Here is a 9,473-nt window from a genome sequence, read left to right on the forward strand (position 1 = left end):
TTCTGGAAGCAAGTTGATTAATTGATCTGTCAGGAAATTTCTCCTTAGTCCTAAGTTGCTTCTCTCCTTGATTAGTTTCCACCTATTGCTTGTTGTCCTGCCCTCAGGTGCCTTGGAGAATAGCTTGACTCCCTCTTCTTTGGGACAGCCCCTGAGATACTGGCACACTGCTATCATGTCTCCCCTAGTCCTTCTTTTCATTAAACTAGACATACCTGGCTACTGCAACCATTCCTCATATGCTTTAGACTCCAGTCCTTTAAGCATCCTGGTTGCTCTTCTCTGCACACTTTCTAGAGTCTCAATATCATTTTTACATAGGTGACAACCAAAACTGAATTACCAAATCTATTCCCAATGTCTGCCTACAAAAATACAGTCTGATGAAGGTGGATGAATTTGTGCATCATGACAGAGGGATAAAGATTGAAAATATAACTGGAAGGAGGGAGGGGCTGGCGTTGCGATGGTATGTTGCATGATCTTGTAGCTCCAGGATCGCTATCGATATCTTTGCCACTGGATGGTCCATTTGGACCTCAACCATCCCGTAGAGATGGTGAGAGAGGAGGGCACATCCAGCTGATCCCAGGGACACTGCAAAGTCCCTGGTTGATCCAGGAGAAACTCTCTTTTCCGGCAGTAGAGAGGCAGCCCAAGAAGCTGCTGAAGTTGGGACAGCTCCAGAACGGAAGAAAGCTGGAGAGAAAGTGTGTCGGTTTGGTGATACCCTAAGAGAACACCCTAAGGGGGTAAAAGAAAAAGTTAAAACTGAAGACAGAAGAGGTTAAGCGGCAAGATTAAGTCAAACTTAGTGGGGGGGGTTTATTCTTTTATTGCTGGACTTTCTATAGTCACCTTTCAATTATAAGCCAGACTGTTTTTTTCCTTTTATATTTACTTAATAATTTTTTTGGGGTGAAAGATTTTCTCCTTTTTTCTTTTTAGTGCTTTATTTTGTTAGTTTTAATTAACTTTATTTTTTAAAAAGTACTTTTTAACTTTTTTTTCCTTTGCTTTGTATACAGAGAGGGAAGTGAAAGTGGAGGATAATCAATAACACTGCCACCTAGAGGCTTGGATACATTGTTTCTTGTTTTTGTTTTTGTTTTCTGTCAGATTGGTAACTTTGAGAATAACAAGAGCTGGTGCTTTACTTCAAGGACTTTAAGCCTATCTTTAAGCCAACAAGAGACACAAACTTGTTTTTCTCATTCTGGTGTGCAAAAACAAAATCTATTGCTAAGTGGATATGATAATTCATTTCCTTTCCCATTATGAGAAGAGTAATTCTAAATGTATCCCTCTGGATTTCTGTCCCCCAAATTATTCCTGCTTTGAAAATATGTTCCAAGTTCTTCCACTAGGGGCAGGATCTGTCAAATTACCTAGCCTTGTCTTGAAATGAATCATTCTTGGCTTTGTTGAGACTCGGCTGTCCTCACTTTTTTCTTTGCTCCTGTCTGCAATTCCACTTCAGCACAAATCTTGATTTGTCATTTAGGAAGGACAAGAATGACTGGGCTGCCCCTCCTGCTGCTTCTCTTCTGCCTCTTACCTCCAACTACGGCTAAGAGAAGGCAAACTGTATGTGTGTTGAGGAATTTGTTCAAGCCTTACGGAAAACAAAACTATTACAGATCTGGTGATCTCATTATTGGTGGGAATTTACCCTTGGGAACTCTTATGTCCTCCAGAATGGCACATTTTGAGAAGGAACCATTCCAGCTTAGGTTTAATATGTTGTAAGTTTCACCTGGCATGGAAAGATGCATTTTTTTTTTACTGTGTTCAGGATTCTGGGATTCCTTTCAAAAACTCTTGTCCTAATATTCTAATATCCTAGTGCAGTTCTTGTCTTTAATCATAAAATAGGCTAGTATTCTCAATCATTCTAGAAATCAATATCAGGAAGATTATAGAGCACATAAAAAGTGAGGAAGGAATAATAAATTTAAAACTGTGCTGTCCTAAAAAACTTAATGTAATGTTCATTTAGAAAGAAAAACGTAGCAGAAATCTCAAAGAAAAGCTTGATAATTTGTCATTGCATAGTACTGTAATAGGACCAGTTTTGCATTGTGGTGACCAGTTCTGGTAAAAAAAAAAAAAAACAGATTGGGAGACTCTGGAAAGCATGCAGGGAAGAGCCAGAAAGATGATTAGGGACTGGAGGCTAAACGTATTAAAGGACAGATACAGGAGTTGGGCTGTGTCTAGTCTAAGGGAAAGAGGGAATAATGGGACATGATTGCACTGTTCTAATATTTGAAGGGCTCCTATCATGCTATCATGTCTCCCCTAGTCCTTCTTTTCATTAAACTAGACATACCTGGCTCCTGCAACCGTTCCTCATATGCTTCAGCCTCCAGTCCCCCAATCATCTTTGTTGTTCTTCTCTTCAATCTTTCTAGAGTCTCAACATCTTTTTTACATTGTGGCGACCAAAACTGAATGCAGACCAAAACTGAATGCAGACCAAATCTATTCCCAATGTCTACCTACAAAAATACAGTCTAGGAGTAGGTGGATTAATGTGTGTGTCATGACAGAGGGATAAAGATTGAAAAATGACTGAAATAATTAGGAGATGTGCAAACATACCTAGAAACATTTAGGATAATATTTGGTGAGGAATAAACTTTGATGAAAAAGCAAATGTGGTTAAAGAAAGACAAAGAAATTCATGCTTAGAGGGAGTTGATGATTTTCCCAAATCTTCCTACCTATTTTTAATTTTTATGGGAGAAATTAAAGGACTGATACAGGAATTGGGTTGTGTCTAGTCGAAGGAAAAGAGGGAATAAGGGGACATGATTGCACTGTTCTAATATTTGAGGGGCTCCTACAAAGACAAAGGCGTCAAACTATTTTCCAAAGCACCAAGATGGGAGACAATACTTGGAAACTAACAAGGAGAGAAGCAAAGTAGAACTAAGGTGAAATTTCCTAATGGCGAGAGCAATTAACCAATGGCACAAGCTTGCCTTTTCCCTTTGTCACTAAGCCATACAATTTTAATCAAAAGGCATTTATGAAAAAACCTTCAATGAAACCAGGGACTTGCTATTCCAAACAACATCAAAAATAGCTAAATTTAAACCACACATACACCCATATTTCTCTGTTATGTTCCCAATGTTTTCTTTACTACAGGCCTATACTCAAGAAGTATCAGCAGTTCTTTGCTGTAGTATTTGCTATCACAGAGATCAACAAAGATTTGGTTCTCCTCCCCAACATCACACTTGGCTTCCAGATTTGGGACAATTTTCGGATGGAGAGGAGGATTTCCTTAATCAGCCTCTCCTTTCTCTCCACAAGAGGCCAAATGGTTCCAGGTTATAAATGTGACAGGCAGGACCCTCTGCTCTCTGTCATTGGAGGTGATAACCCCAAATCCTCAAGGCAGATGGCCTCCATCTTCAACATCTACAAGGTTCCACAGGTAAGAGGGCTCCATTGGTTACAGTAAAGAGTAGACAAATAACAGAAACAAACTCAGAAGTCAAGCATGAAAATGAAGTTGTTCAAGGGGATATTCTATAGTTCAATTCATTTTTTTATCTTATGTTTTAATATATGTTTTTATATAAACCACAAGGAAACAAATAATGAAATAATTCTGAAATGCTGTATTTGCTGAGACGAATTAATTTCTAACTTTCGTAAAAGTTTAGCCACATCTCACTAGCAGCTCTTCCCTAGGAAGAGAAGAATAAGCTTACTGTAATCAATGAGAGTCTGCCTAACTGGGAGGTAAAAAACTGCATGTGATGTTACCCACTAAATTCCACATGAAACTTTACTTTGTATATGAAAGAGGAATCTCCCTTTCTCCAGCTTGGTGTTGGCTCTGAGATTCCTCAGGAATACAGACCAGTTTATCCTTCCTTCTTCCGGATTAATCCCAGTGACTTTCCAGAGTGTGTGGGTTTAGTCCAGCTGCTCCTGTATTTCCAGTGGAACTGGGTTGGGCTGGTGACCTCTGAAGATGACAGTGGAGAACATTTCATCTCAACTCTGATGCCAATGTTCAAGGAGAAGGAGATCTGCTTGGCCTTCAATGAAAAATGGAAATCTAAAAAATTTATTCATTTAATAAATAAATTAATGTTCAAAATTTTGTTTAAAGCTGAAGTTATTTTATTGCTTGGAGACTCCACTGATATGGCAAATTTTTTGACAGCTCTGAATTTTTGTGTAAAACATAGAAAGATACAGAATGTTTGGATCCTAACATGTCATTGGAAATTTACTCTGGTTGGAGATATTTTTGAAGGTGTAAAGACTTTGCATGGGGCTTTGCAGTTTAGGGACAGTGCTGGTGATGTCTCAGAATTCAGCCACTTCCTCCTATCTTTAGAACAGTTGATTAAAGAAGGGGACATCTTTCTCCTGAATTGGTGGGAAATACTCTTTGACTGCAGTATTCCCAAACCAGGCAAGGTCCCTCCAAAATGGGCACCACACTGTACAGGAAAGGAGAATTTAAAGGATCTTCCAGATTTTATTTTTGAAATGACCATAGATGGTGAAAGTTACAATATCTACAATGCCATTTATGCTGTGGCACATGCATTGCATGTCATTTATGAATCAGGAGTGCAACCAGAGAGGCTGAAGCCTGGAAAGAGGGTCTCAAATGTGGAGCCATGGCAGGTAACCTCTGTGGTATTTTATCCAGTCCACACATTGATAGAGAGTAACCTTCTCATATGCATTTCTTCATATCATATCAAGGGATATCATATCATGGCATCTCTCAAAATATTAAAACAACAATTGCTTCAAAATCAATAATATGAATTAAATATAATGTTTGGTTGAAAGATTTCCTGACATTGAGGGACTGACCAGGCATGAAGTGTCACCTCAGAATAAGATAATAATCTGGGTGCATTTGTGCAAAATGCTTAAGCAGGACCGTTGAAGTCCTAATGAGTATATCTGCAGAACCTGCTACATTTCCATCAGCTTGTAGCCTGAATCCCACATATAAAAGCAAACTCAGCTCAATTCATTTTCATCCCCTTTTACGTTTCTATGAATTAGCATCGTGTGTGACTCCACCCCATATGTTTAGTTTGGTATTTTTTGTAGTGTTAAGCTGCTTAACAGAATAACAGAATTGGACAGGAACTTGGAGGTCTTCTAATACAAGCTCCTACTCAAGCAGCAAGGCCTATACCATTTTAGACAAAGGTTGTCCAATCTCTTCTTAAAAACTTACACTGATGGAGCAGCCACAACTTCTGGAGGAAAGTCATCCCTGTCATCAAGTTAAAACTGGAGTTCTGAAAACCAAAATACAAATACCCTGTGACAAAGACAATCTTTTGTATTGTTGAGAATTGAGTCAAATATTTGATGTTATTCCTGATTGCTCACATCTCAAACAAGGGACAAACGGTAGCTTTTTAGATATACACATTTTTCCTAAGATGATGGCCATCACAATGGACAGAAGCCATGATGTCTCATATCTGTCTTTCTGCTAATTGTTCCAATTTCTGAAGGCCTCTTTTCTTTCAGATACTTGCCCATTTGAGGACTGTCCACTTCAACAATAGTGCTGGAGATGAAGTTTCCTTCTCACAAAATGGACTGCGAGCTGCTCGTTTTGATATTGTTAACTGGGTTGTCCACCCCAATAAGTCTTTAGTGTCTGTGAAAGTTGGTAAAAAGGATCCCAGGGCTGCCCCAGGCCAGGATTTCACCATTAACTCTGATGCGATCACCTGGGCTCCAAAGGTGAGCGGGAAGGAAAGGTTGTAAACTCAGTAAAAGAATCCATCTCTCTCTTAGGGATGCTGAACATCTGTCTAAGGTGAAAACATTGGAGGTTAACAAATTTTATGACTAATAGGTGAAAATCCAACAATGGGTGGGAATTCTGCTTGAAAGCAGGATGCTGTTAGATCAGGCTGTGATTTCCATGGACCATTCTTGTTCAGTTGGGTTGTCATCATTCTTTCTTTGAGAGAAGCAGTAGCTCAATGTTGCAACTTTGAAGTTCAAGATCCAAACTTTAGCCTCCATTGGTGATTCACTAGTGCCACTGATTCCCCCAGGAGCTTTTCCTTTCCCTTCTTTTTCTATTAGATCTTGGTGAACAATTTCTTATGAAGACATTCTCAGCAGGAAAATAAGAATGTGGAAATGAATAAATGAATTGTGTTATTGCACAGGACACCTCAAACATTTCTCTCTTTTTCTTTTAGAAGGTGCCCTTTGCCAGGTGTGGCAAGAAGAGGTGTCAGGCAGGAGAGAGGAGAAGAGTTCCAGAGGGCGAGCCAGTTTGCTGCTATCAATGTGCCCCTTGTCCAGAAGGAACTATCTCAAATCAGACAGGTGGAGTATTTTTCAAATGCAGATCTTCCAGGATCTAGGGAGTCATTGAGTAGATAAAGATGCTAATTTGTCATATTTGTTTATACTACATCAGAGCATTCATACTTTTCTGCAGAAACTTTCAATTAATGGATCTGAGCTATCCTGCCCAAACAGGACATTTTTTTTGCTCCTCAATAATTTTATACAGGATAGTTTTAGGGTACAGTGGATGGGTGCCCTACTAGCCTTACCAACTGTCACATCCCAACAGGAAAACCCTCTGCCAATTCTATGAAAGAGTGGCTTATGGGAGCCAAGCTTTATCTCTCAATCTTTAGGGGTCCTTCTTCTGTCAGCATCTTCTGTCTGCAACAGAACTGATACACCTGTTAGAGAATGAGGAGATCCATCCATCTTTGATTTCTAGCGGCCAAGAGTCACCTTAGAAGTGAGAGCAGAGGCATATAATGTGTAATAATTAATAATAACCCTTAATAAATAATAAAAACTTTTCCCTGAAATATAATGGCCGAATGGGAAGATCTGGAGTACAAAGCAGAGACGCTGAGCATGTCAAATATGAAGAAATCAGGAAATTCAGGCAGTTCTAATGAATATAAAGATTTATTGCAATCTTAAGATCCATTCAAGAATCTGAACTACAAACGGTCAAAGTGAATTGGGGGTGGATAAGAGTCAATGGAATTCAAGGTGGGCTACATTTAGATGTCTTCTGGGTGGGAAGCAGTGGTGGTATTCGGCAGGTTCTGACCAGTTCTGGCAGCAGAAATTCAGAGAACCGGCAAATACTTCCTCTGACTGGCCCCGCCCACATCTATTCTCCGCCTCCCGAGTCCCAGCTGATTGGCTGTGTCTTCTTTTGTTGCCCTGCACAGGAGAACGGAGCTGGAAAGCAGGTTAGTGGGGTGGGGAGGGAATGGGACTTTGCAGTAACCTTCCCCTGCCATGCCCACCAAGCCATGCCCACAGAACCAGTAGTAATTTTTTTTTAATCCAACCACTTGGTGTGAAGGGACTCTGGACTGATAATGCATTTCATCCCTATGTCAGCCTAGTCCTCTCCTCAGAGCCAGAGGTAAGCCAACAAACAACCTGCAAGTATAAAATATAGCATTCCTGGCTGATAGACCCATCCATCTTCTGAGGGTTCCAGTTTAAAGTGGAAAAGAGAAAGTTTCCAATCTCTCTCACACTGAAAGCCACAGCAGTGACAACTTAGCAGTGATTGGAGATGACCTTTTCTTTCTCACAAAAACTGACCAGGCCTGTTGGAACTGAACAGATCCAATTTTCTGGCTTACCTTTCCCCAGAATCATCCTGAATGAAGGATGATTACCCCTTCTTGATGCACCATCAACTGCACTATATCACTACCAATATCAGTTGTAGTTTGGCCAATGCAAAAAGGGGACAGTCTTGTCAATTCTTGGAAAGTGACGATGGTCGTGGCAGATTATGCTGAAATCCTTATACAAAAATTCTTAAATCTTCATTTCAGATGCAGCCCACTGTGACCCCTGTCCTAAAGACCAATATCCCAACAAGGAGAAGGACCACTGTATTGCCAAGAAGATCCACTTCCTTGCCTATAAAGAGACCCTGGGATATGCCTTAGTTTCTCTGTCTCTTTTCCTTTCTCTGATCACAACTGCTGTCCTGGTAATTTTCTGTAAACATCATGACACACCGATTGTCAAGGCCAACAACCGAAATCTCACTTACATCCTCCTGGTCTCCCTCCTGCTCTGCTTCCTCTGCTCCTTTCTCTTCATTGGTCGACCTGGGAAGTTCACTTGTCTCTTCCGACAAACTGCCTTTGCCATTCTCTTCTCCTTTGCAGTTTCCTCTGTGTTGGCAAAGACTGTCATGGTGGTTCTGGCCTTTATGGCTACAAAACCAGGGAATAGGACAAAGAAACTCTTAGGAAAACCTCTGACCAATTCCATTGTCATAGCCTGTCCTCTGATCCAAGCAATTCTTTGTGCCATCTGGCTGATCACCTCTCCCCCATTTCCCAACATGGACTTCTACTCCTTGGAAGTTGAGATCATCTTGGAATGTCAGGAAGGCTCAACTTCCATGTTTTACACAGTCCTGGCTTATCTGGGTTTTCTGGCCCTCATGAGTTTTATCATGGCCTTTCTGGCTAGGAAATTGCCAGATAGCTTCAATGAAGCCAAGTTCATTACTTTTAGTATGCTGGTCTTTTGCAGTGTTTGGATCACCTTCCTCCCCACCTATCTGAGCACCAAAGGGAAGTCCATTGTGGCTGTGGAGATCTTCTCCATCTTGGCCTCTGGGGCTGGCCTCTTGGCTTGCATCTTTTCCCCCAAATGCTACATAATCCTAGTCAGGCCTGAACTGAATTGTAAAGAGAATATAATGAGGCACAGAAATCCCTGATTCATATGGGGACAGAGAACTTGATTCTGACTTTGGGACATTTTTATATTTGATGTTATTTTTGATGATAATGTATGTATTAAGCTTGATTGTTTGCACAGATTCCTGATATTGTGCTGAGTTCCCTACTAATGTTTTCATTTAATTGACTATTAGTGTATAGTAACTTTAAATGAGCCACAGTGTCTTACTCTCTATTGACATACCAGAGAAACATAGTTTATTAATAGAGAAGATCATGTTAAATCGATATCAATGGATATTTTCTAATCTTCAGTATTGTTAATAATTTTTATCCATTCCCAATATTATGAGGACAGATGGACAGAGGGATGGATAGACGAAAGGGAGGGTGAATGTGTGAGAATAAATGGAATAAATCATGAATTGTTCACTATTAAATAGGGAGGAACAGACAATTATAGGTTGTTGTCTTGTTTTTTTAAGAACTTACAGATGTCAACTCATAAAACATTTTGGATACACATTTTATAGTTGTCAACAGAAAGAAGCAGGGGTTTGTAAAAGCAGGCAGCAGTGTGGAATCAAAAGTACATTCCATTTATATTTTCTTCAGAGACTGATTAGATGACTAAAACTTCTGCCATGCAAAAATCTAATTGGAGAGCATGATTGATGACTCTTGGCTATGGACATGTTTCGTTGGATGATACACCCGGAGTGGTGGGGGAGAAAGCAGGATCAAGGGTGA

At 40.1% G+C, this 9,473-nt stretch overlaps 1 protein-coding gene across 1 annotated transcript; it reads left to right on the top strand.

Annotated features, from left to right (window-relative positions):
• The first annotated feature begins 3,147 nt into the window (after positions 1-3,147).
• Positions 3,148-8,819, top strand: LOC148133614 (vomeronasal type-2 receptor 116-like). Its single transcript, XM_087952810.1, has 4 exons — positions 3,148-3,448; positions 5,536-5,754; positions 6,225-6,354; positions 7,857-8,819. Exons 1-4 carry the CDS (start codon positions 3,278-3,280, stop codon positions 8,759-8,761), a joined length of 1,425 nt encoding a protein of 474 aa, XP_087808936.1. The 5' UTR covers positions 3,148-3,277; the 3' UTR covers positions 8,762-8,819.
• Positions 8,820-9,473: the final 654 nt, after the last annotated feature.

This window comes from Notechis scutatus, chromosome 1, assembly GCF_049901735.1.
Source record: "Notechis scutatus isolate UNSWTSFEM ecotype Mainland chromosome 1, rNotScu1.2, whole genome shotgun sequence".
NCBI classification, from domain to species: domain Eukaryota; kingdom Metazoa; phylum Chordata; class Lepidosauria; order Squamata; family Elapidae; genus Notechis; species Notechis scutatus.

What these genes read in the sequence shown, in the direction of transcription:
- LOC148133614 (XM_087952810.1), top strand. Translation starts at nt 3,278, where the DNA reads ATGGAGAGGAGGATTTCCTTAATCAGCCTCTCCTTTCTCTCCACAAGA. An exon ending in CGATCACCTGGGCTCCAAAG is followed by an intron (nt 5,755 to 6,224) that starts GTGAGCGGGAAG and finishes TTTTTCTTTTAG; the next exon opens with AAGGTGCCCTTTGCCAGGTG. An exon ending in AACTATCTCAAATCAGACAG is followed by an intron (nt 6,355 to 7,856) that starts GTGGAGTATTTT and finishes TCTTCATTTCAG; the next exon opens with ATGCAGCCCACTGTGACCCC.